Source organism: Taeniopygia guttata, chromosome 4A (genome assembly GCF_048771995.1).
Source record: "Taeniopygia guttata chromosome 4A, bTaeGut7.mat, whole genome shotgun sequence".
Classification (NCBI taxonomy): Eukaryota; Metazoa; Chordata; class Aves; order Passeriformes; family Estrildidae; genus Taeniopygia; species Taeniopygia guttata.
Window position 1 is genome coordinate 14674227 of NC_133029.1, and position 24211 is coordinate 14698437.

Genomic DNA, 24211 nt, shown 5'->3' on the forward strand with positions numbered 1-24211 from the left:
AACTGGTCAGGGTTGCTGCAGCTCCAGCCCACCTTGTTCCCTCCTTGGCCACTTGTCCTCTACAGCCCCAGCTGCCCCGGTGTCACTGCTTCTGACCTTGGCCTGGGGGCTCCCTGAGGCTTGCTTGCTCTTGGTTTGGGATCCTGTGGGATCCAGGTGCCTGCCTTGCCCTATGCATAGCCCGGCCAGAAATACAAGCTGGTGCCAGACAGAGCCAGGACACATCCCACTGCCAGTGGTTATCCCGTGGGATAAGATCCTCAGCCCAAACTCCCATCCAAGTCTGCCCACAGCTCTGTGGAGGCTGGGATGAGCTCCCTGCTTTGGGAAAGGTTCATGTCTACCTGTCCTGCCCAGGCTTGGCACTGGGAAGCTGGCTTTTCCAGTCTCCAAAGCACTGCCATGCTGGTGCTCCTGGCAAGGCCCCTGGGAATCCCAGCCCTGCTACAGGGGCGTGACTCCCACCACACAAGCTGAAATTGCCCCTGGACATGGGGCGTGTGGGAGAAAAGATGAGGAGAGCAAGAAGTGCAAGGTGAAGCCATGGGTGTGCAGCAGGAGCTGTGCCAGCTGTCCAAGCATCGAGGCAAGGCTGTGGTCTCAGTCCTGCTCACAATGTGTGGATGCTGGGGGCCAGCTGGAGGTGAGACCTCTGCCAGCTCTCCTTAGCTCTGCCATTCCCTCAGCAAACCCCCAAATCAGGTAGAATGCAGGTCCTTGGCTCCTCCCGCTGGACTCTGCTGTGTGCAGGCTCAGGAGCATTTGTGCCTGGCATGTCCCTTTGGCAAGGAGAGCTGGGTTGCTGCTTCCATCCAGCCTCTTCCCACAGCACAAAAAAAGCCAGTGCTGCCTTTTCGAGTTGGAGCAGACCCAGTCCCAGCCTGCCTTCCTGACACTGCAGGACTGCTGAGAAGCCCCTCTGCATGGTACCTGGGGACCTCTGCTCCAGGACTGCTTACCAGATGGGAAGCCCCGGGCTGAAGAAGAGCAGCAAGGCCAGGGAAGCATCATTCCTGGGATCCAGATGGACTGCTTTTCCCCTTTCCCCTTATTCCTTCCTGTGGTGAAACAGGCCCAACTTGCTGCTTCCCATGGCCCAGTGCCAGAAGTGCTGGTGCGAGGCAAGGTGCTTCTCTGCACAGGGAGGGCTGAGCTTTGCCTCTTCCTTTTTCCCCTTTCCATTATTAATGACCAGGGTCAGGGAGAGATATTGTGCCAAAGAGCTGTTGCATTTATTGACTGGAAAAAAACACAGCAAAGTTAAAACTTGGGGCTCTCCTGCCACTGAGGAAAGTAGAGAAGAAAGCATAGAGCAACACGGGGTGACAGAGCTCCTGAATGCCTGCAGGGAGGTGAGAGCCTGTGTTGTGCTGAGCTGCCAGTGGCCACAGCCTGGGGAGTAGTTCCCTTGGCACAGCAGGGCTGCATGGCATGCACCCTGGTGGGGCTGTGCTGTGCTTGCACACCCACTCCACCTGCCTCTCCCTGTGTCCTGGCCATTCCTGCCTCTCTGCTGCTGACACAGTGCCCGAGTGCAGGGTGTGTTTGCAGCACCAGGAGTGGAAGCCAGCACCCAAGCAGGAATAGGAGCAAGCAGCCTCCAAGGGCTCAGGGTGGGCTTGGCACAGCTGAGCAGGGTTAAACTCTAGAGCCAGACAATGCAAGCTGAGAACAGGGAGGTTAGGTTAGGGTTAGTGGCGTCTGTGGCAAAGGAGCCCATGGCCCACAGAACCATTACACAGCCCCTCATCACACCGAGGGTATGCATGTCACCCCCAGTTAGAGGTTTCCATGCTGGTGGAGCAGTGGGCTGATGGACACAGACCCTGCTGCTGCTCAGGATGTCCAGTCACCCCAAGGAGCCCAAACTCTTATGTCTCTGTGGTGCCAGATCCCCCTGAGCCTGCACCCCTCTGCTGCCCTCCGGCCGTTTTCTTCCAGTTCTTATTTGGTGGCCGATTTGATCTTGTGGATGGCATATGGGCTTGACTCCTTGGGCATCCAGATCTCGTCCCCACTGTGGCCCTGGTGCTCCACTGCTCCCTCCATAGCTGCAGTCAGCTCGGGGCCGAAGATGCTGTCAGTGCCCCGGTAGGTGCGGGTGAGGCGGCGGAAGGAGGAGTCTGAGGAGCTGTCATCAGGGACGTCCTCATCCTGCTCATCCCGCAGCTTGGTCCTGCCCAGCTCTGAGCTGCTGCCCAGCTCGGGGTCTTTGAGAGCCTGCCCCACCTCCTGGAGGAAGGTTGTTTTGGGGCTGATGATGCACAGCAGCAGCATGAGGCCTCCTGAGACTCCACAAAGAAAGTAAAGGGCAACTTTCTCTGGGACACCTGAAGGGAAAAGGGAAGAAAGGCACCAAGGTACAAACTGCCCTGCAGTTGTGAGGTATAAGTGCCTGCAAAGCTCCTCTGCCAGGCATATGGGAGTAAGAAGAGGGGAGCAGGGATGCCCTCGCCACCCAAGCTGCAGAGACAGGACAGACCCTGCCCCAGTGATCATGGAAGTATTACCTAGAGCCTCATCAGCACCCACCAGTCCTGAAATGGGCCTTTCCCCAAAGGAAACCTCCACTGGCATGTGGGGTAGGCAGAGCAGGGGAAAGAATAATCCTTTGGGGGATTAAATGAATAATTTCCTCTGGCAAGGGAAATTTTTGCCTGCAGAGAGGTGGTCTCCATCAGTGCCTGCAGACAGGGCAGGAAGGAAAAGACTCAGTGGGTAATCTGGCCTGTTGGAAAAGGAATGTCCACAGGCAGGACTGTAGCCACACCATGACTCTTGATACTGTGAGACTTTGAGGCTCGTTGCACCTCTGAGTTCCCACCCTACCTGTCCACCCCAAACCCAGCATGGGGGCTCGGTGCCCTGCTCCTTCATGTGCCTGTTGGCCCTGCTGGAGAGGTTTGGGGTCTGGCTGCTCTGAGATGAGCCCTGGGTTGAGCTGGGGCCATCTGGGATGTCAGCCACCCCCCAGCCTGTCCTGTTTCCCCAGGTGCTGCGTGAGACCCAGGGAGGGCACATACCCCAAAGGTGAGCAAAAGCTGCCAGAGAGCTAGTAAAAATCATGCGGTCTTCCTGGAGCCTGGAGAACCTGGGCCCTTTGTACCAGCCACCTGCAGTGACAAGGGGATGCAGGCTGAGGCACGAGGTGCTCTTGGTGCCCCGTGTCCCGGCTGCCTCTCCTGCCTGCCCTTCCCCACACCGCACTCCATCCTTCCTGCACAATGCTCTGCTGTCCACAGGGATGTCCCGTGTGTCTTCCTCTCCCCTGCTCGCAGCAGATGCCACCTCCATCCCCTCAGGATGGGCACTGACCGAGGGATGGCTCCCACCGTGGGACAGGGATGCTGGGCTGGAGCTGGTACCAGGCATGCAGGCAAACCATGCTGGGTTCACCCGAGCACAGACACGCTGCCACACTGCTTGTGGTGTAACCTTCCTCCCCCCACGTTACCGTGCATGTAGTCCGAGAGCAGGAAGGGGTCCGAGGTGTCAGGGCCCACCTCCTCCAGCAGCTGCTTGGGCACTGCAAGGAGAGCACACAGCGAGCATCACCACCCTGCTGCTCCCCTGCAGCCCCTGCCTCCCTGGGGAGCCCCACGGCCCTGCCTGCCTGGCACAGGTGGGCAGAGCAGACGCTCCACAGGGACCCCCGTGCCCCTGGCTCCGTGGGGAGCTCTCACCACAGGTGTAAGAGACTCGCAGCTGCTTCTTCATGCCAGGGAGGCACGGGTCCCCGAAGGTGGCCTTGTCAGCAGCCACGGTGCAGTTCCCCTTGCGGTGACACTTCTTGGAGACCCTGCGCAGAGCGTCTGGAGCCACGCACTCTGCAGAGACATGAGGCACTGACCCATGGGCAGAGCTGCCTGCCCCTCCCTGCTGGGCAGCAGCCAGCAGAGGCCAAGGGACAGGTACAGCCCAGAGGTGGACTTGTGCCATGCTCTGTGCGTGATTCCTGCCCCATTTCTGTCTCAAACATTTCTGCCATACCTATATGGGGTTCTCCAGTGTTCAAGGCATCACATTCCGGTTTGCCCCGCAGGAATCGTCCATAACTTGCAGAATAAATGGCCAGGATGGATTTTGGTCGACACTGCAGCCTGAGCTTGTCGTTCTCGCACACAGTCTTGACCCGATGGTTCCCTGGGGAGTGACATCGCTGAGTGCCCCAATGCATCCTGAATCACCTCTCTTAGGCCAGGGGAAGGGTTGAAAGAGGGCTGCGAACTGCAGGAGCAGCTGTGCTCCCCTTCCTGCCCCTTTCTGAGGGGGCAGAAAGCTGAGGCCAGGGAGAGCCCCGAGGCCAGGGAGAGCCCTGAGGCCAGGGAGAGCCCCGAGGCCAGGGAGAGCCCCAAGGTCAGGGAGAGCCCCGAGGCCAGGGAGAGCCCATGCAGTATTGCCCAGCCCGTGCTCCAGCTCACCTGGCCGGCACTTGTAGGAAGCGATGAGATACTTGTGTGTCCCAGGGCATGGGTCTGGCCCAAAGACCTGGCTGTGCACTGAGAACTGGCACCACTGCTGGTCCTGGCACTCAGCCAGCAGCTTCTGGAGAGCAGAGTGCGAAAGGTGTGAGTTGGGTGAGAAGTCCTGAGGCTGTTCTATCCTCCTTCACCATGCTCAGGGAATGAGCCTCCCACCCCACAGAAGTGTCCCATAGCTGCTCCTGCCCACCCCTGATGCAGACATTGCAATTCCAGTGCCCATTCCTGAACCAGTGTCCCCCTTGCACCCACAGTGAGCTGTGTGCCCTACACAGCTGCTACTACTTGTGGTGGCATCTCAGTGCCGTGCCATGCCATGCCATGCCATGCCATGCCATGCCATGCCATGCCATGCCATGCCATCCCGTGCCGTGCCATCCCACGCGTGTCACTGTCCCCCCAGCCGGCGTCCCCGGTCCCTGCAATGTCCCCGCGTGGCCACAAGGTGGGGCCCAGGGCGCACCCGCGGGCCGGGGGGCCCCGCCCGTGTCCCCTCCTGTCCCCCGCCCGTGTCCCCTCCTGCCCCCCGGCTCTGTCCCCTCCTGTCCCCCACCCGTGTCCCCTCCTGCTCCGCGGTCTGTGTCCCCTCCTGCCCCGCCCGTATCCTCTCCTGTCCCCCGGCTGTGCCTCCTGTTCCCCGCCCGTGTCCCCTCCTGTCCCCCGCCCGTGTCCTCTCCTGTCCCCCGGCTGTGCCTCCTGTCCCCCGCCCTTGTTCCCTCCTTCCCCGCGGCTCTGTCCCCTCCTGTCCCCCGGCTGTGTCCCCTCCTGTCCCCCGCCCGTGTCCCCTCCTGTCCCCCGGCTCTGTCCCCTCCTGTCCCCCGGCTATGTCCCCTCCTGCCCCGCGGTCCCCGCGGTTGATTCCCGTGTTATCCCTTCGGGAGCCAGGCCCGGGACCCCAGCGCCCCAAACGGGGCCCTTCTCATCTCTCCTTCCCCTCCTGTGTCCCTGTCCCCCCCGCCCAGCTCGGGACTGAGCCTGCCCTGCTCTTCCCCGCCTGCCAGAACGGAAATTCACCGAGCAAACACCAGCGATGTCTCCTCCCAGAGCTGAGCCTTGGCAGCAGCTCGGCTCTGCCCTCCGGCCGTGCCCGTTCCTTGGGCAGCCAGAGGCTATTCCAGCCCTGTGCCAGCATGGCACCGCACCGCTGACCCGGTGTGAGCCCGAGCTGTGCTCACCCGCTTCAGACCTGCCCCTGCTGCCAGGCACCGTGCCAGGCACCGTGCCAGGCCGTGCTCTCTGTCCTGCAGAGAGCTGCCTTTGCAGGGTGGCTCACGGGACCAGCTCCTGGAGCATTCAGGATCCCAGAAGGGGATTATGCTTGGAGCAGGACCAAGCAGGAAAGCCCCGTGAGCTCCTAAGCAGGGCACTGGCTCATTCCCTGTTCTTGTAGGCAGTTGCAGTCGCTGGCTTTGCAGCAGGTTTGCCCTAGCCTTAGCAAGGAGCTGGAACAGGGTCCTAGATGTCCCCATTGAGGGACCTAGGCATCAGCTTTGAGGAGGTTCCATCCCTTTTCTTCTGTCAGCCTCTGCTTTCCTGCCCTTTCCCTGCACCAGCTGCTGCCATCAAACAGGCACCCCCTTGGTCTGCTTCACCAATCCAGTCCCTGGGAGCTGCCAGCACCGATGGGTGCTGCTTCTGGCTGGGGAAGAGCCAAGTTCTGTGCTGACCCCAGGGGATGCAGCCACAGGGGTGAGTGCAGCAGCTCAGGGGGTCCTGTCTCACTTTGTGAGCCCAAGAGCTGGGCTATGGCACTACCCCTCTCCAGGTGCCAGGGCATTCTGTGAGCTGGCTGCTTCCTGTGGGATCCCCAAAAGCCATCTCCGGACACAGCAGTGCCTCCTGCCAGGCTCTACCCTGGAACACATGGCAGAACATCTTTTCCACCCTTAACTTCCAAAAACGGTCTAGGAAAAGGGCCCCACAGTGAATCACAGATGATACAAACCTATGAGGAACTGTTGACTCACTGGAAGGCAGAAAGGCCCCACAGACAGACCTCAAGAAATGAGAGGACTGTGCAATCACCAACCATAGGAAATTCAGCAAGGGAAAGTGCTGGATTCTGCACCTGGGAACGGGCAGCCCCGGGTGTATGGACAAATCTGATGTTTGAAAGCAGTGCTGCAGCAAGGGACCCGTGGGTCCTGGTCAACAACAACCTGAATATTGGTCAGCAGTGCCCTGGCAGCCAGGAGAGCCAACCTTGTCCTGGATGGCATCAGGCTCAGCCAGGCCAGGGAGGGGATTGCACATCTCTGCTCTGCATGGGGCAACCTCACTTTGAATATTGTGTGTAGCTTTGGTCACCGTAATATAAGAAAGATAATAAACTATTAGCATCCAAAGGAGGGCAACAAATTGTGAAGGGCCTTGATGGGAAGCCTTATGAGGACTGGCTGAAGACACTTGGCCTGTTCAGCCTGGAGGAGTCTGAGGGAGTCCTCATTTCAATCTACAACTTCCTTGCAAAGCGAAGAGAAGGAGCAAGCACTGATCTTTCCTCTGTGGTGACCAGTGACAGGACCTGCTGAAATGGGCTGAAGTTGTATCAGGGCAGGCTTAGGCTGGATATTAGAAAAAGGCTCCTCTCACAGAGGGTGGTTGGGATCAGGCTCCCCAGAGCAGTGGTCTCAGCACCAAGCCTAACAGGGTTCAAGAAGGGTTTGTGATTCTTTGATTCCATGATTCTGTAATCCTGATGCTGATGGAAACGTCCCCAGGGCATGGGGAGGCTGCTCTGCCTGCAGCCCCAGCCCAAGCAGCTCAGTGATGTGGGACAGAGGGTGTCAGCCTGGCCCTGGGGTCCCTCCCTTACCAGGTGGGCAGTGGCAGACGTGCACTCGGTGCTCTCCTGGGAGGCATCGTCAGGGCTGGGGCAAAGGTTGGTGCTGGGCACTCGGCGCCCATAGAAGGCCCCCAGGATGCTGATGGTGGTTTTGCGGGGGCAGACGATGAGGAGCTGCTCTCCATCACAGGTGTGGGCAGTGTGGTTCCTCAGCACCTTGCGCAGGTACCCTGGAAGGGAAAGCAGGGGTGGCGTTGTCCAGAGGAGCCACCAGAGCCACGGCAGTGGTGGCACTTAGGCACCCAAGTGCTGGTGCAGTGAGGATATCTTGAAATGAGGCACTTATGGGGTGACCAAGACCAGAGCAGGACAGCAGCAGAGAAGGTGGGCCTGCAGCAAACCTTGCATACAGCATTGCTGCCAGGAGCATGGAAGCACACAGAACAGCTGAGCTGGTTAGTAACAGGAAAGGAAAGATGGAGGCAGTACAGCGAGCCAGAGAAGATGGGGAAATCCCATAAGGAGCTGTCAAGTGTTTAGAGAAAATGAGGCTTGTTATGGAATCATGGTGGGGAGAGAACAAGAGTGAGCCAGAGATGGTCCCCCAGTGGTGATCCCTGGAGTCAGGGTGAGGAGGATGCACTCTGTCACAAGCTGAGCCATGAGCTGGATGAGAGAAGGGTCCAGGGGCTGCTGCAAGCTCCCACAGCTGGCTGGGTGAGTATGGAGGAGTGTGAGCCACAAAGTCATCACTTGAGCCCAGCTGGCCTCAGGTCTCTGCTGAAGAAGCCCAGGGTGTTGGTGCAAACTATTCCTGGCCCACAACCCTTTCAATGGGCACTGGCCCTTCCTTCCTTCCTTGAATTCCCATCACTGAATGTTTCTTTCTTTCAATCCTGCCTAGTTCGTGTCCCAAACTACTGCCCCTGTTTTTTTCCCTACAAGGGACAACAAAGTGGGACTGTCCTGTCCAGTCTCTCCAAGGGCTTAACATGCAGCATTGGCTCCAGCTGGCATAGGCTGTACTGGGTGGGCAAGGAAGCTGTTTTAGTAAGAGATCTTCAAGCTGCCAGGTGCTCTGAGCAGGCACCAGTTGCTGGAGAAGGCTGAGGAAGCAAGAAAAGCAGAAAAAAAGCCCCGAATGAATCACTTTGCATCTTTGAATAAAACAAAAGCAAAGGGGAAGCATCATTTTGAGGCTTGGGACATTGCAGCAGGGCAGCATGGAGCTTCTGAGCAGATCACAGACCCCAGACCCCAGCTCTGGGGTCTCTGGGGAGCTTGCAGCTCAGCCCCAGGCCAGTGCTGGGGCCCAGGGCAGGACATGCACCCTGTCCCCCGAACCCCAGTGTGTGAGACTCCCCCAAACCAAGACAAGAAGGTGGGAGCACTAGCTCCCCCACCCCCCTCTGCAAACTGGTGCCAGGCTCAGCAGCACAAAGGGCCCCTTTCACCTTCAGTGCTGCCACTAACCCCTCAGCATCTGCAGTCAGAGTCCCTCCCTGGGATGTCAGCGGGTGCAGCTGGGAGCTGCCTCCAGCCTGGAGTTAATGTCTCCCTTGGCATTATCCCTCACAAGCTGGGATGAGCAAGTGGTTGGCCACAGCATCCTAGAAGCAAGCCCTTGATTGCTCCTCTGAGTGCTGGAGGAGAGAGGAAAGGAGAGGTACAGGAGGGTAGATGGCAGTAGACAAGGTGTTCAACCAGGTCCAAGCTCCAATGTGATGCAAAGGTGTTCTCTGAATGGCACAGACTGGATCAGACCCTTGGAGTGCAGTGTTCACAAAGAGGGGACAGGACAAACCCTATCCTGTCCCTCTCCTCTGGTTGCCCCATATCACTGGATGCTGGGGGCTGTGAGGGGCACAGGACCCTGCCCAGGCTGCCAGCCCTCATCCCCTTCCTCTGCATCCCTGCAGCAGTCCCATAGATGCAGCACCAGCCCCACACCTGGCAGCAGTCAGATGCCCCTGAAGGTTCCAGAGCCACCCTGGCCTTGACCTCTGATTCCAAACCCACCTGCCTATACCCAGCACTGCTGGATGTAGGGCAGCCTTGGATGCAGAGGGCTCAGACAAATTCTAGGGATGTCAAGGAACTCAGGGAAGAAATGTGAAAAGAAATAGGTTTCCCCAAATCCAGCCTTGAGGCAGCCACTCTGTTCTGCTGTCATGCCAGCTGCAGGCACCAGTGGCTTGTATTTTAAAACTGAGGCTCAAACATTGCCATGGGTGCAGAGGTTTCTCCATCACACTCTTTTGGGCCAGTTGTGAAGATGATTTTTTGGGTGGAGCCATGTCAGGGAGGCTGCAGGCAGACTTTGTGCCAGTAGAGCTGACTCAGTCTCCGGTGCTGTGGTTGTGCCGTTAGCTCTGCCCCGATGAAATCACATCCTCCTCACCACAGCAAACCCTGCAGCATCAGCCTTTCACCCACCTGGGCTCGGCTGAGCAAGGGAAGGTGTGAGTGGGGAATGCCTGGTGCCCAGCCTGCCTCCTCCTGTCCTGACTGTTCAAAGAGCTGGCACAGAAGGGATCCCAAATTTGTGCCTTGTCTACATCGATAAGGTTCACTGGCATAGCCCTGGGGAGAGCTTCTGGCCCATGCTGTATCTTGTGGCACCCGACTCACGAGTGGCTCTAGGTGGGGCACAGCCACCAGCTCCGTCTAGGGACCAGGTACAGCTTCAACCCAACTCTTCCCCCTCCCCTCCTCGGAGCAGGGAAGGCTGCCAGGGCAGCTCTGGGTGCTCCTTCAGCTCTACACACTGCCCAGCACCAAGAACATGAGCATCGTGGCTGAGGGCATGCTCAGCAAAGCTCAGGGACTGGCTTGATATTTGTTTCTTTGCATTTCTGCCTGCAAAATACCCAAGAGAGCGCAGCAGAGCTGGGGAGCCACTCTCACGCACACCGAGGCTGTGGGAACAGCCCTGTGTGGAGATAAAGAAATCCCAGCATTTTGGGGAAACTCACTCTGGCCTGCCATGGTTTATACCTCACTTGTCCCTACCCCACCAAACTGCTGTCACTTTGCCCTCCCATGGCACCAGCGCGTTCTCAGCATCCCCCTGCTCCCTGCCGCCCCCCGACTCACCGGACAGCTCCGGGCTGGCCTCCAGGCTCACAGCGAAGCAGAGCAGGACCACGGTGACCGCTGGCCGGAGCAGCCCGGCCATGGCACAGCCCCGTGTCCCAGCCCGCAGCTGGCACCAGGGCCGGGCGGTGCCCGGGGGCTGAGCCTGGGCACGGCTGAGCCGCGGGACAATGGCTCGCTTCTCTGCCCTGCCGAGTGCCGGGGCTCGCCGGGCACATGTGTGCTCACTCTCAGCCTGCTGCCCAAGGCCAGAGGCTGCTTGGACAGCTGGGACACTCAGCACACAAACACTTCCCCCAGGGCACCCGTGCCTTGGCATCCCATTGCTGGCAAAGGAGCTGGCAGTCCCTTCCCTCCCACCTCTGTTCCCCCTGGGCTTGACAAGGTTTCCAAAGTACCCCGAGCTTCCTCCCAGACACAGAAATCCAGATAAATGTGTGCTGTAATCTCAGTCTCGGCCAATGTCCGGCCATTCACTCTGTGAGGAGGAAGGGAAAGGCTCCCTGACCTGCCTCCCAGGAGGCTGTTCCTGCAGAAAAGACAAACACCCTGCACCCAACAGTGTGGGAAGGGACCTCTTTGCTGCCACGTTTCTGCCCCACAGCCTCTGTGGGGCCAGGTACTGGCATCTTGTGGGTGAGGGCAGCGTGCCATGCTGTGCCCCCCGCCTGCAGGATTAAATCCCTGCTGGCTGCTTCAGCTGGAGGGGAATGCCAGGGGCTGGAGCTGGTGGCTCTGCACCCGGCTGAGCTCAGCAGGGCCAGCAGCAGCTGGCAGTGCCAGGAGCCATCACAGCTCCCAGAGGGCCAGCACTGCTCAGGCAGGGTAGCTGGGGAGGCTGTGGCAGCAGTGGGTACTGGCACACCTCACCTGAGGTCTGCAGCAGGAGCTGTGTGCTGCCTATCGAGCTTGTGATCAGGGTAATGCCACGGCCCTGTGGGGCACTCACAGTGCCACCAATACACACCTCTTGATTATGGGAGCATGAGTCAGTGTCCTGTCCCATCCAGTAGGGTTCCAAGTTCTCCCAAAGTTTTGAAAAAAATTGCCTCCCCCCCCTGCAACCCCTAGTGTTAGCACCATTCTGGGCTCTATAACAGGAGCAGGGGAAACATCTTTGTTGGGGAGTCTGCTCCAGGGGTATGCAAAATAAATTCCCATCCTAATCGCCTTGAGAGAGATTGCTGTCTGATCAGGGTTTGATTATTTGGAGAAAGCTGGAGCTTATCTGAGCTGGGGGGACAAGCTGATTCAAGCACTGGGGATCCCCATTTTGTGCAGTGGTACCTATGTGGTCTAGGGGTGTGAGACAGGCCTTGCCTAAGAGTTAAGCCCGTGTGTGCTGGGAAGCTGACCCTGCTGTCTCTGCAGCCAGGGAGATCTGACTGCAAACAGTTCCCTCCCATCCTGGGAGGAAAGCAAGCTGTTCATCCTTCCTGCAAAACAGCCCAGTTCCAGGAATGGGGCCCTGCTGAAGGTCAGCCCCAAAGACATCCATCCATCATCCTGCCAAGCACCACGTAGCTGGGCGGCTGCCAGGGGCACTCTGGGGTTCCCCACTGCTCCCCGGCATGCTTCAGCATCTTCTGTCTCCTCCCTTAGCTTAAGATTTTGCAATATTTTCCACTCAAGGCCTATGCCTCAGCTTCAGAACGTCAGGGACATGTGCCCAGACTGCTCCACTCAGCTCCCCTGAGCGCTTGCCCCGTGCAGCCCAGCTCCTGGCAGCGAGGGGGGCTCACACAAGCCCACGCAGGGATCTCCCGAGGGTGGTGGGCTGGGAGAGGAGCTGTACCCTCCCTCCGGGTGGCTGCCTGTCATAATGCAGCCACAGGAGGCAGCAAAAAGGTCAGCCAGGTTCACCCCAAATTGATAAAGAAGCCCTGGGGCACTGGACACCAGCGTGGGGGTGGGAGAGTGGTGAAGGGCCAAGACTGGAGCAGCAGGAGGAGCAACAGGCAGACACTTCCTCCATAAAGCCCTGCTCTCAGCTGGGAGAGACAGCAGCGGTGCTGTGCAGACCAGAGGTGCTGGGGATGCCAGCCCTGTGCTGGGGGGCCTGGAGGAGCACCTGGGCGGGTGCGATAGACTCTAAAGTGACAGATAGAGCCCTGCTGAGTCACAGCTGAGAGGCCCTGGCGCTTCCTCCCCTCGCTGGCGGGTCCTGGCGTGCGCCCCATCGCTCCTCCCTTCAGCAAAGGAAGGAAAGTGTGAGCTCCAGCCCTCTGCGGAGTGAGAGCAGCCAAGAGGCCCAAGGCACCAGCCCTCTGAAAGCCTTTCCCATCAGAGCTCTGCAGGGACAGCCCGACTCGCCCCAGCGGTCCCTCCCCGCTGCTGGGATGGACAGCCAGCAGCACAGCACCACCAAGGAGCCCGAGATCGAGCTGTTCGTGAAGGTGGGTCTGGGAGGGGGGCACCGACTCTTTGGCTCACCCTCACCAAGATCCAGCTGGGGGCAGGTGTTCTGTGAGGCTGGAGATGGGGACCAATTCCAGTGTCACTGGCCACGAGGGCTGGCTGAACGCTTGCCCAAACCGGGGGACCCCGCGGCGGTGTGGGGACTGTGGGGTGTCACACTCAGCAGGCTGAGAGATGCCCTGGTCTTGGGATGGCGGGGCACCCCGGAGAAGTGGCACTGCTGGCAGCAGCAGGATGAAGGAGTGGGAACACACACACCTCTCAAAACCCAGATAAGACAAGCCCCAGCCTGGGAACAGCAAGCAGGAGGGCTGGGAGCAGCCACTTCAGCTTCTTCTGAGAGCAGAGTTACGAAACAAGCGTGGATGGCTTGGGGAACTGGTGTGGGAGTCCACACCTGGGCGAGGTGGGGCAGCATCACCGAGGGGTATTGGCTGGAAACGGTTTCTGTTTTTCTCTGTTTAGCAATTTTGTGAAGCCTTTCCTTGGAATATTTTTAACACTCGAGTTCAAAACATCTGCAGCGGCCACGGGTGGAGCCAAAGCTGGTGGCTGGTGTCTGCCCACAGCAGTGCCAGGGGGCCCTGGGACACACTCTAAGTGACAGTGAGCAGGGGGCAATGCCTCTCTGTGCCACCTCATCGAGGTCTTAAGGGTGCTTTCTCTGTAAGCACTCAGGTCCATGGGCTTCATTGCTCTCCTCCTGGGGCAGTTTGGTGCCCAAAAGGACTGGGTCAGAGGCACTGGCTTCCCTGGCACAGGCACCCAGCAGTTCTAGGCACTGAATGGTGCCTTCCTTGGGTAGTAGTTAGGCATACTTGCTAGAAAGGATTATCTGAGCCTTCCCAGGAGAGTTCTCCCTCATCCCCTTGCTAAAATTGTAGCCACAGCACTTCTTGATGGACATTGAGCTTTGCTGAGCTGGATCTGGACAAGTATTCTTGGTAAAAGTAGTCTGTCTTGAATTCTCTACTTAACACTTTTCCTTGGGATGGCTGGAAAAGAAAACAATAAATGAGGTGACTGCAATGGCAGCAGCACATTCTAGGGGGTTTTCAGAGGGAAGTGAAACAGAAAATCAGCAGCAGCATCAGGACTTCCCCTGTGCTGTAATTTAACATGAAAAAACCGTCCTGGCTTGTCTGTTCGCAGAAAGATTGATGATGTTGTGCCTCCCCATCCCAACACTCACTTTACCAAAGACAGTGGCTCTAGCTGCTGACAGGATCCTTCCTCTAGCTGCCTTCAGCACCTCCCTGGGCCGGGAACGCCCCAAACACAGCTGCTGCTGTGACCAGTGGCAGCTGAAAATCATGGGGAAAGCTGGTACAGCAGGGCAGGGCATGGCATGGCATGGCATGGCACCCTGCCTGCCTTTCCCTTTGGCACATGCAGGAGTTACCATGGTTAAGGATGGACAGGGAGCAGAGCAGCTCCCCCTTTACCCTGAGCTGGGGGTGGCTGGTTCCCAAGGGGCTGGCAGCTTCTCACCTGCCGTGTCCCTGGCAAGAGCATCCTTGTGCTGCCTGGGAGGCTCTCCCTGCCTGGAGGAGGCTCTGCTCTGCACCTCCACCAGGCATTTAGCTGCTCCCTGGCTCTCAGGTTGGTTGTAGGAGTTGGGGCAGGTCCCATGGGGACTCAACATTTAGCAGTGCGCCAAGCAGGCAAAGTTGTTCCCTCCTCCCACTGCATTTAAGGTTATTTCACCACGGGGAAACCACAGGAACTGCAAAGTAGCTTTGGGGTTTCAGTGCCCTGTGCAGCCTAGTGATGCCTCAGAAAGTTGGGGCTAAAAGCCTGCAACCCTCCTGGAGATTCTGTGCTTGTCCACACTGGGTTTCTCTGTCATCTGAGGGCAAAAGATTGAGGAATGCCAGTCTGTGCCCCACCCCAGTCCCTGCTGCAGCAGGAGGAGCAGCAAAGGCACTTTGGGGAAGTGAGGAGCAACGACTCCACCCACTCTGTGCTGCTCTGCATTTGCCAGGGAGGGAGAGCACATGGCTGCAAGTCTCCTCTGAGGGATCCCTGAGGCTCCCCCCATGGCCAGTGGTTGCCAGCAAGGCCCTTCCAGAGCCTGATTCTCCCCCAGCAGTGCCTGGCTGCTGGTGGAGCTCCCCTCCAATTCCTCCAGATAAAGGTTTTGGCTCTGAGCATCCTGGTATGGGCTTGATTCTTTCTCCCTGCAGAGGCCGTTTTGGTTTTCTTTTCACTCTAGTCCAAAATTCCCCACCTCTCTATATTTAAAAGATAAGGGGGAAGACCAGCCTGAACAGCTCAAGGACTGGAGCTACCAGGCAAGCAGGGGAACACCTGAAGCAGGTGATCAGAGTCTGTGCCCCGAGCAGCCCGAGTGACAGGCACCCCCCTGACCCCCACCCCACCCCTGTCCCAGTGGGGCCCCAGCAGAGCTCTGTGCTGCCAGCACAGCAGCTCCTGGGGACAGCAGGACAAATGCAGCCCTCTCATTCCCAGCCTGTGCAGCTGGCAGGGAGAGCAGGGGGGAAAGCACTGGTCCTCCTGCTGGGCAGCACAGAAGCACTTGCCGAGCTGTTGATTCTGGAGATGCTCCAAAGCATGGCCAGAGTTTGGGTCACAGGTGGCAGGGGCGCTGGGGAGGGGGAGCAGAGATGCCCTGTGCTCTTGGGCAGCCTTGAGGCTGCTCTCTGACTCTCCCTCCAGCTCATTCAAAGGAAGACTGAGACCCAGTTTCACCCCTTTCCAAAGAAGCCCTATTTGCTATTAATGACACAGGATGTTCCTGAGCTGTAGCCCCTCTGGGAGTATTTGCTCTTATTAATAGACACTGTCTAGATTCAGCTTTACTGTCGGGCATGTCCTAGGGAATCAACATTTTTCAGTTCCCATTTCCTTCCTCAGATTTCATGACATAATTTCATGACAGCTGAGCATAAAAATTACTTGTTAACAGTAATTTTCATTCCTCTGGAAGGACTAAAAGGTCTTGGCATGATGGAAAAACAGAACCCCTGCTCCAGCTTACTACCTGGAGTATTGGAAGGTTGTTTTAATCCTTTTACAGTCCCACTTAAGGTGAGTTTGATGTCAGTCTTCTCTTCCTGGAGAAGCCGTGCACTCCCGATCCCACAGGTTTTTGGATGTCTGTGGTGAATTGTAGCAGCTTCCTCCAGCCCAGGAGAACCAGGCACAGGTCTCTGTCTCCTCAGCCATCCTGTCTTTGGGTCCCAAAAGAGGTGTGAGCCCTGGAGCCATGTCCAGCTGCCCACCCTGGAGGTTTTTGCTGCTACTTGACTCTGCCAGATCCTCTGAAATCTCATCACCCTTCTGCTTAGCCTCAGGACTTCAGCTCACTGTCAGATATCAGAGTTTAGCACAGAGCTGTCCCACACACACTGCTCCAGGGGAGCAGCATCCTTCCCTGATGGGGCTGGCACGAGCTGTGTGCTCCTCCCTGCCCGGGCAGGGTGGCCACATGCAGCTTAGGAACCCGGTAAATCTCTTAGAGAAGTTGAGTTTCCTGTGAGCCATTTTACCTCTTACCACAGCACAACTCCCGCCTCACAGCAGCATCTCAGCCAGTTTTTGTGAACGGGAGAACCTGCCACGTCCTCTTACCAAACTTCTCATAAGGTGTTTCAGTCGTTTTTGCAAAGGATATTTCCAGCTGCTACACAGCAAGGAAATGTGCCTCACTCTGCCTGTGGCAGTGCTCATGCAGAGGGGCTGCAAGGGGCTCCTGTAGCAGGAACTAAAGGTGTGGGATGCCAGCACAAATCCTCTTTGGCACAGCCCTCCTGTGCCCAGCCTGGGGCAGGCTGCTGGGTGCTTCTTGGCCTGGGGACATCGTGCCTGGGTTGGTTAAACACACACCGGAGGCAGACACAACCAGCACATGAAAACAAGCTGCTCTTTTCCTGGCAAACATGAGCTCATTTCCCTTCTCCCACCCTCTCCAGACTGGCCTCCTGGCCAAGCTGGACCCTCCCTTCCTCCCCATCCATTAGCAATTACTTTCTCCCTGCCTCCTTCTCCACCTCCTCCTGGCTTTATCTCCCGTTTCAGGGAAGGATCTGACCCCTGGCATCCCGAGTATGCTCTAGTGGCCCTCAGGGCCATGGCTCAGGGTGGGTCCTACAGCTGAGCCCCCCTACACAGTGGCTCTTCAGCTCTGGGGATCAGTCTGTAAGGGTTAAATCCTCATTTTTCTGCTTTCCTGGCAGGCTGGTCTGGATGGAGAAAACATTGGAAACTGCCCCTTCTGCCAGCGCCTCTTCATGGTGCTCTGGCTCAAAGGGGTCAAGTTCAATGTCACCACGGTGGACATGACCAGGTGAGGTGGCACTCGGGTGGGGTGAGACATGCCCTGCTCAGCTCCCCCATCAGCACTTCTTCCCCCTGCCTGCTCTGTAGCCCGTGTGTCACTGCACAGGAACAATTGCTGCCCAAAACTGCCCACCTCACTTGGGGTGCAAGTGTGGGCCAGCACGGACTTGGGCCACCTGCCAGTGTGCATGGCCCTGTCCTGCTGGATGTGAGGATGACTTGAAGGCACCACTGGGCAGATCCAGAGGCTGGGGAGCACTTGTCAGCTCCCTGAAGCCAGCAGGGCTGGGAATGTTCCTGGTCCTGTGCTCCCTCCTACCCCCACCCCTGCCGTGGCCACTTTCCCCGGGGACTGGTGGAGGCAGATGTGCTACAGGCTCTGAACCAGCTTGTTCTCTCTGCTCCAGGAAACCTGAGGAGTTGAAAGATTTAGCACCGGGCACCAACCCACCCTTCTTGCTGTTCAACAAGGAGCTGAAGACAGACTTCATCAAGATTGAGGAGTTCCTGGAGCAGACCCTGTGTCCACCCACGTAACTGCCAACTCACTTCTTCCCCATTCTGGGGCCTGTCACAGGGCTGTCCAGGGCTTGGCAGATTGGGGAACCGAGGCCAGGAGGGGCCCCAGGGCAGCCCAGGCAGCAGATGCCCCCTCAGCCCCTGAGCCTGCTGTGCAGGGCAGGCCGGTGATGCTGAGGGGTTGGGTACACATGGGGACAACAGGAATGAAGAGTGGGAGGAAATGCACCAGCCATTGCACCCCTGCTCTGGGGGCAGAGAGGGGGAACATGGGGATGTCCCTGCAGGGACCCTGGCACTGGTGGGTTTGCCACTGGCTGTGGCAGCTGGTGTTGAGGTAGAGGGGAATGCGAGACCCCTTTGCTTGTTTATATTCAGTGCACTCAGCTGAATGAAAGCAAATGCCCTTGGCTTGACAGCAGCAATGCAGGTGGCCCATAGGGTGGTTGGGGAGCTCACTGGGGAGCCCCCCAAACCAGCCTCCCCCACCTCCCCCGTGCCCTGTGCGGCTGCAGCCCCCCCCACTGCTGCAGAGGAAGCTCAAGTGCATTTGTCACTTGCCTCCTTGAATGTGTCTGCCCTTGCAGCACGCCCTGGAACATGTCAGCAAACAGAAGACAGTTCCTGAGGAAGTCATGGGAGTTTCTGGCTTCCTGACACCCTCTGTGCCAATGTGCTTCCTCTGGGCTGGGCCAGAACTGCCTGAAGGAAGAGCTCTGCTCTGGGGTTCTACTGCCACCAGTGTCCCCAAACTGTGGGGTATCTGCCCTGAGATTGTCTCCTGGCAAACACCCAGGATAGAAGACACAGCTCACAGGGTGGCAGCTGCAGTAATTTACATCACCATGATTCTCCCACAGCCAGATGAACATCCCCTGCATCCTCCAGTACCAGCCTTGGGCTCTATGGCCCAGGAACTGATGCTTCTGCATCCCTGCTCCATCCCTGCTCCAGCCCTGCTCCATCCCTGCTCCATCCCTGCTCCATCCCTGCTCCATCCCTGCCCCATCCCTGCTCCATCCCTGCTCCATCCCTGCTCAGTCTCTGCTCCATCCCTGCTCCAGCCCTGCTCCAGTCCTGCCCCATCCCTGCTCCATCCCTGCTCCATCCCTGCTCCATCCCTGCTCCATCCCTGCTCCATCCCTGCTCCATCCCTGCTCCATCCCTGCTGCATCCCTGCTCCATCCCTGCTCCAGCCCTGCTCCATCCCTGCTCCAGCCCAGCTCCATCCCTGCTCCATCCCTGCTCCAGCCCAGCTCCATCCCTGCTCCAGCCCAGCTCCATCCCTGCTCCAGCCCAGCTCCATCCCTGCTCCATCCCTGCTCAATCTCTGCTCCATCCCTGCTCAATCTCTGCTCCATCCCTGCTCCATCCCTGCTCCAGCCCTGCCTGCACTGACATAAATGTCTTTTTCAAGGTATCCACACCTGAGCCCCAAGTACAAGGAGTCCTTTGACGTGGGCAGTGACATCTTTGCCAAGTTCTCGGCATACATCAAGAACCCGCGCAAAGAAGCCAATATCAGTAAGGACTGAGGGCTGATGGACTCTAGTCAACCACTCTGCAGCAGGAGAAATGCTTTTGTCTGCTGGCAAATCCTGCCATGGGGTTAAGGTTCCTGCTGCCTGCCTCACCAAAGGCTCCTGGGGAAGTGGAGGGGCAGAGGGGAAGGATAAAGGCAGTTCTCTGCTCCCTCCACGGGGATAACAGCAGAGCAGAGGGTGGTGCTGCTGTAGCCCCCCCAGAACAGAGACTGGCCAGGGTCAATGTTGTGTCCCCATGGTGTGGCCCTGAGGGCTTTTTCCCTCTCTGCAAAACCTGTGGGAGGCTCAGCCAGCCCAGCCCAGCCTAATGTTTGCCTGGGAGTTCCAGGCACACACTCACTACTCTTGCTTTCCCAGATTTTGAGAAGGCCCTGCTGCGGGAGTTTCAGCGCCTGGATGTTTACCTGAACACTCCTCTCCCAGAGGAGATCGACCAGGATAGTGTGGAGGACATCACCATCTCCAAGAGGAAATTCCTGGATGGAGACCATCTGACTCTGGCTGATTGCAACCTCCTGCCCAAGCTGCACATCATCAAGGTAATGGCACTGGTCCCCAGGGCCAGGGTAGGGGGGCACCTGCTCCAAGAGCAGTGGACAGGGAGTCCCCCTGCCAAAGCCAGAGAGTGAGTCTCCCCTACATCTTGGAAGTTTCAGCCTCCTCCTCCTCTCTCCTCTAGATTGCAGCCAAAAAGTACCGTGACTTCGAGATCCCGGAGGACATGACGGGCGTCTGGCGGTACCTGAACAACGCCTATGCCTGTGATGAGTTCAACCACACCTGTCCTGCAGACGAGGAGATCGAGCACACGTATGCCAGCGTTGCCAGGAAGATGACCTAGCCACGGGGTGGGCTGGGCTGGCAGCACTGCCCTGGCTGAGCCCTCCAACTCTGCAGTCCTGACACAACCAAAACCGGCTGATGGAGAGACTGGAGAGGGTTTACAACATTTGCTTTCAGGAACAGCACCTTGCTTCACAGCCCCTGCCACTGCCTCCTCCTTCTGTGCTGCTGGCTGCAACCCCTGGGCACCAGCAGTGCTGACCACATGTATACACTGCTCCCATCCGGATGTAGCTGCATCCCTACTCCCCGAAAATGTTTCTCACAGCCTGTGACTGTGTGTCATGGGGAAAGCTGAGCACCAGCCTCCTGCAGTAGCGCTTTCTCATCATGAGATGACATCCCCAAATGGCTAGGCCAGCCCAGCCTCCTCATCCCCATCTGTCAGCCCAGTGTGGTCCCAGCCATCCTGTGCTTGTCGTGGGATCCCTGGGCTGGAGCTGTTTGCGTTTGCCTGTTGCCAACCTGCTCAGCACCTGGGGCTGGCATTTGGGCAGCCCTCTCTTCCAAGGCATCAGCTCCCTCCGAAGATATGCAAAGGCTTTGCCTTGGCAGCTCATCCCAGGGAAAAATTGTGGGCTGTGACATGGGTCTGACTCCCCACAGGACATGGGGGTAGGTGGGTGCTGGGGGTGATGCCTGGAGCAGCAGTGCCAGGACCAGCTATGGGAGGAAACAAAGGGTTGGGGATCTGCACAGGGCCTGAGGATGAAGGATCAGGGCATCCCTCCCACGACTGCCAGCACTGGTGTGCTGCTGGCTGCAAGGAGCTGCATGGCTCCTCCCAGCTCAGAAGCCTCTGTGCCTTGCAGAGCCCTGCAGAGGGTGCAGCCATGCTCTAGCTCCATAGCCCCTAGTTCCCACCAACACTTCTGGCACCTGAGGCTGGGAGCAGCCACAGGGTAGGGAACACGTTCAGTTTCCACACTGGGAAGCCCAGGAGAACAGACAGCAGCTGTTTGGCAAAGTGCTGTGTCTGTGGAAGGTGTGGGCAGTGCCCCTTGGCTCAGCACACCTTCACGTCAAAGCTGCATCCCATGTTCCCCCTCCGACACTTCCAGCTCCCCCAGGACTCCCACCAGACCTTGAGAATTCGGCCAGCCCTCCCTAGCCAGCCCCAGGGCGAATCGATACTGTACAGTGGGCACGGTGGGTTCTGTGGGAACTGAAGCGAGCAGAGCCCCCTCAGCCCTCACTGCCACTTTCCTCTTTGCACTAAAGGTGTGTCCTCGCTAGGCCTCACATAGTGCTGGGTTTGGGGACTGGGTTTGTTACTGATGGGTTTTGGTTTGTTGGGTTTTTATAAACTAAGAATAACAATAAACTATATTTTAATATGCCTTTCTGGTGTGCAGGCAGCCAGGCACACAGGCTGCTGGCGTGGAGGGTGCTGTGGGGTGGTGGGGCTTTCCTGCAGTGGGAACACCTCTGGGATTTAGCAGAAGTAGCTGCAGTCTCTACTGGCCTGGATCAGTGGCTCACGGTCAGCCCAGTGTGTCCTGGTGCCCGGGGCTGCCCTGGCTGCAGGCAGGACTTGGCACTTGTCCTTGCTGAGCAGCACGAGCTCTGGCTTTTCAGCAGCTCTGCTGCTCGCCGTGCTGTGCTGTGCCACTGGGAAGGGCTGTGGAAGGCTGGCCAGCTTAACCCTGGCTCTGGTGCGGTTTGGAAGTTGATCAGAAGAGAATATGAGGCCAAGATTTGGACAAAACACATGGATCCATGCTTTCTTTTTGCAGGATCTTCCTCCCTGAGGGCTACCATGTGTCTTCTGCTCCTTTCACATCTCATGGCAGCAGGAGGGCAGGGACAAAGCCTTTGGGCATCTGGGCATCCCAGGCTGGTTCTCAGGGCATGCTCTGGTCCCTGGGGACAGGACTCAGCCAGTGACAAGGCTTATCCTCTGCTGCTGAGAGCTTCCTTGCTGGAGCAGTGTTTGACCTTGCTGGCACTGGGAGGAGCCTCTCCCCTCCATCCCAGAAGCTGCCATGCAGTTCCCCCTTCTGGAGGATGTGTCTGTGAGCTCCAGGTGGCTGATGTAATCCTGGACTCCTTGGCTGGGGCCATCAGGGGACACTCCTGGGGTGGATGCCCCTGCAGACTGGAGAGATCAGTCCGGGCTGCACAGCAACAGGAAAATGGCACAATTCAGGGCAAGTGCTGGGGTCTGGGGAGCTTTGGAGAGGGAAATACTCTTCCTTGCTCTCTGGAAAAAAGCAGGTAGTGATGATGGCCCACCAGTGTCCCAAAACACCATCCAAGAGACAGGGCCATGAAAGATGGGTTTTCTGAGAGAACAGCACTGAGGTGGTGCACACTCTTCCCAAAGCTGCAGGTACAGAGGCAGCCCCCAGCCACTGGCTGTCAGCTGGGACCTGGCCCAGTTCTCTGTGCTGAGATTTTTCCAGTTCCCATTAGAGATCTTGTTTTTTATCCCTGACTTCAGTTTCCAATTACCGTGCTATCAGCCAACTGGAAATGCTTCTAATTACTTCTCTTCCCCTGGAAGGCTTTAATTCAGAGAAATACAGCTAGAATGGGTCCCTCTGGTGACCTCAACCAGGCCCTTGTTGTTGTGACTGCAGCTTATGAGCACCACATTTCCTGAGGGCAGTGGGGAAGTGACTGACAGGCACAAGATTTTAAACTTTCAAGAGCTTAAAATCCTGAGGTATTATTCCTGGAGGAGAGGAGAACAGGGCAACTCGTTCTGTGCCTTTCCCTACCTGCACTGAGGCTGGGGCTCAGACAGGTTGAACAGTGCTTGTTTCATAGGTGCCACATGGAAAGTCCCTCTGAAGTCATGGCATGAGACCCATGTTTCTCAAGTCTATTGTGTCCTCTTATCTTGTAGGGTGGGACATCACACTGGGACTTTCTTGAGGAAGAGGGGACAGGATGATGAGCAGCCTGAGCCTCTATTGTTTAATCACGAGGCTGACCATGACCCTGCTGACCACAAAACAGAGGCTCTCATTTCTCATGGAGTAGTTGAAGGTGCATTATCCAGAGATCATTGATTACCTCTGTTTGCCAGTCCCCATCTGTCAGGCATGGATATGACTGGGAAGCAGCTGAGATGAAGCTATCATCTATTTCAAACAGGCATGCCACCCAGCTGGGACTTTTGTCCTAACAAAAACCTGTATCTAGCCTGTTTTCCATCCTCTGAAAATAGAGGATGAAAAAGTCAGAATCCTGCCAGATTTCATGTCACAGAATGAAAAATCCTGGAGACAGGCTCATGCCGTTTGCTGTGGTGCCATGAGGAGGAAGCACACAGCATCCCTGCCATAAACTCAGAGTGCATCGTGAGCCAGTATGCACCCAGCACAGGAGCATGAATGATCCTAGGGGGCAGAGAGCTACTGGAGCAGTGCCAGGAAGTGGGAAGGTGTTGACTGAGCTGCCATTCCCACAGGTACAGGAGCAGAAACCCCCTGTTGTGCATCTGAAGGGTGGGCAGCGCAGGACCTGGCTGTGTGTCACAGACCCTGAGAAGAGCAGTGGTGGGCGGTGAGGACAATGCAGGGGAGGTTGTCCTGCAGAGTAAGGGCACCTGGTGACCAAGCTAGGTGGTATATGACTCTGTCAGGGTGCCCTTGGCACCTTCTCAGTGCCATGCATGCCCAGCTGAGGGCACGCTCAGACCAGAACATGAAGTAGGACCAGTTTTGCTCTACAGCCCTCTGGGGTGACCTGAACATCCCAATCACCCTGCTTGGCTCCTAATCCACTGAATTGCAGGAAAGCTCCTGCCTGGAGAGAAACCACCCAGGCCTGAGCCACCAAATTCACTTCTCTGCAGCCTGTCAGCCTGCAGCACTCTTCATACACATCCTCTAACACACTGCACTCAGGCTCCAGCTTTTGGGGCTCTCACAGTCCCCACCCACATCCTGGTGGGCTTCCTGACCAAGGCAAGCAGCTCAGATCACTGAGAGGGAGGTGCAGCAGGAGTCAGTGCCCTGGATGTTGCAGCTCACACCTGTCAACCCACAAAGACTTTCTTTTGGGGCTGAAGGATGGGGTCCAGCAGCACAGCTGTGATGCTGCTGCTCTGTGCTGCTCCAGGGACCTACCTAGAGCTACAGACCCATCACAAAGGCAACTTGCACAGGGAGGCTGAGTGACAGGGCCTTGGTGAGGTCCCAGGTGTTTGCCATATACACAGATGTGCTGGACAGCACTTGAGGTGGCTCTGAGGATTTGGGGTGGCTCTGGGC

At 57.6% G+C, this 24211-nt stretch overlaps 2 protein-coding genes across 5 annotated transcripts; one reads left to right on the forward strand and one right to left on the reverse strand.

Moving 5' to 3' along the window:
- Positions 1 to 1208: 1208 nt before the first annotated feature.
- LOC100220740 (protein eva-1 homolog C-like) lies at positions 1209 to 10756 on the reverse strand. 4 transcript variants are annotated; one of them, XM_072929199.1, is made up of 8 exons: positions 10363 to 10665; positions 7297 to 7496; positions 4422 to 4545; positions 3991 to 4143; positions 3687 to 3827; positions 3455 to 3526; positions 3024 to 3113; positions 1209 to 2330 (listed from the first exon to the last, which is right to left on the reverse strand). In XM_072929199.1, the coding sequence occupies exons 1-8, from the start codon at positions 10442 to 10444 to the stop codon at positions 1945 to 1947; spliced, it is 1248 nt and encodes a 415-aa protein (XP_072785300.1). In that variant the 5' UTR covers positions 10445 to 10665; the 3' UTR covers positions 1209 to 1944. The 4 variants fall into 4 exon arrangements, with proteins under 4 accessions (XP_072785300.1, XP_072785299.1, XP_072785301.1 ...); XM_072929198.1 differs by having other exon boundaries at positions 3684 to 3827; positions 10363 to 10663; XM_072929200.1 differs by lacking the exon at positions 3024 to 3113 and having other exon boundaries at positions 3684 to 3827; positions 10363 to 10756.
- A 1582-nt stretch (positions 10757 to 12338) lies between these two features.
- Positions 12339 to 21328, forward strand: LOC100229375 (chloride intracellular channel protein 2). Its single transcript, XM_002198567.7, has 6 exons — positions 12339 to 12758; positions 16980 to 17089; positions 17490 to 17615; positions 19019 to 19125; positions 19503 to 19684; positions 19825 to 21328. The coding sequence occupies exons 1-6, from the start codon at positions 12702 to 12704 to the stop codon at positions 19984 to 19986; spliced, it is 744 nt and encodes a 247-aa protein (XP_002198603.1). The 5' UTR covers positions 12339 to 12701; the 3' UTR covers positions 19987 to 21328.
- The last annotated feature ends 2883 nt before the right edge of the window (positions 21329 to 24211 follow it).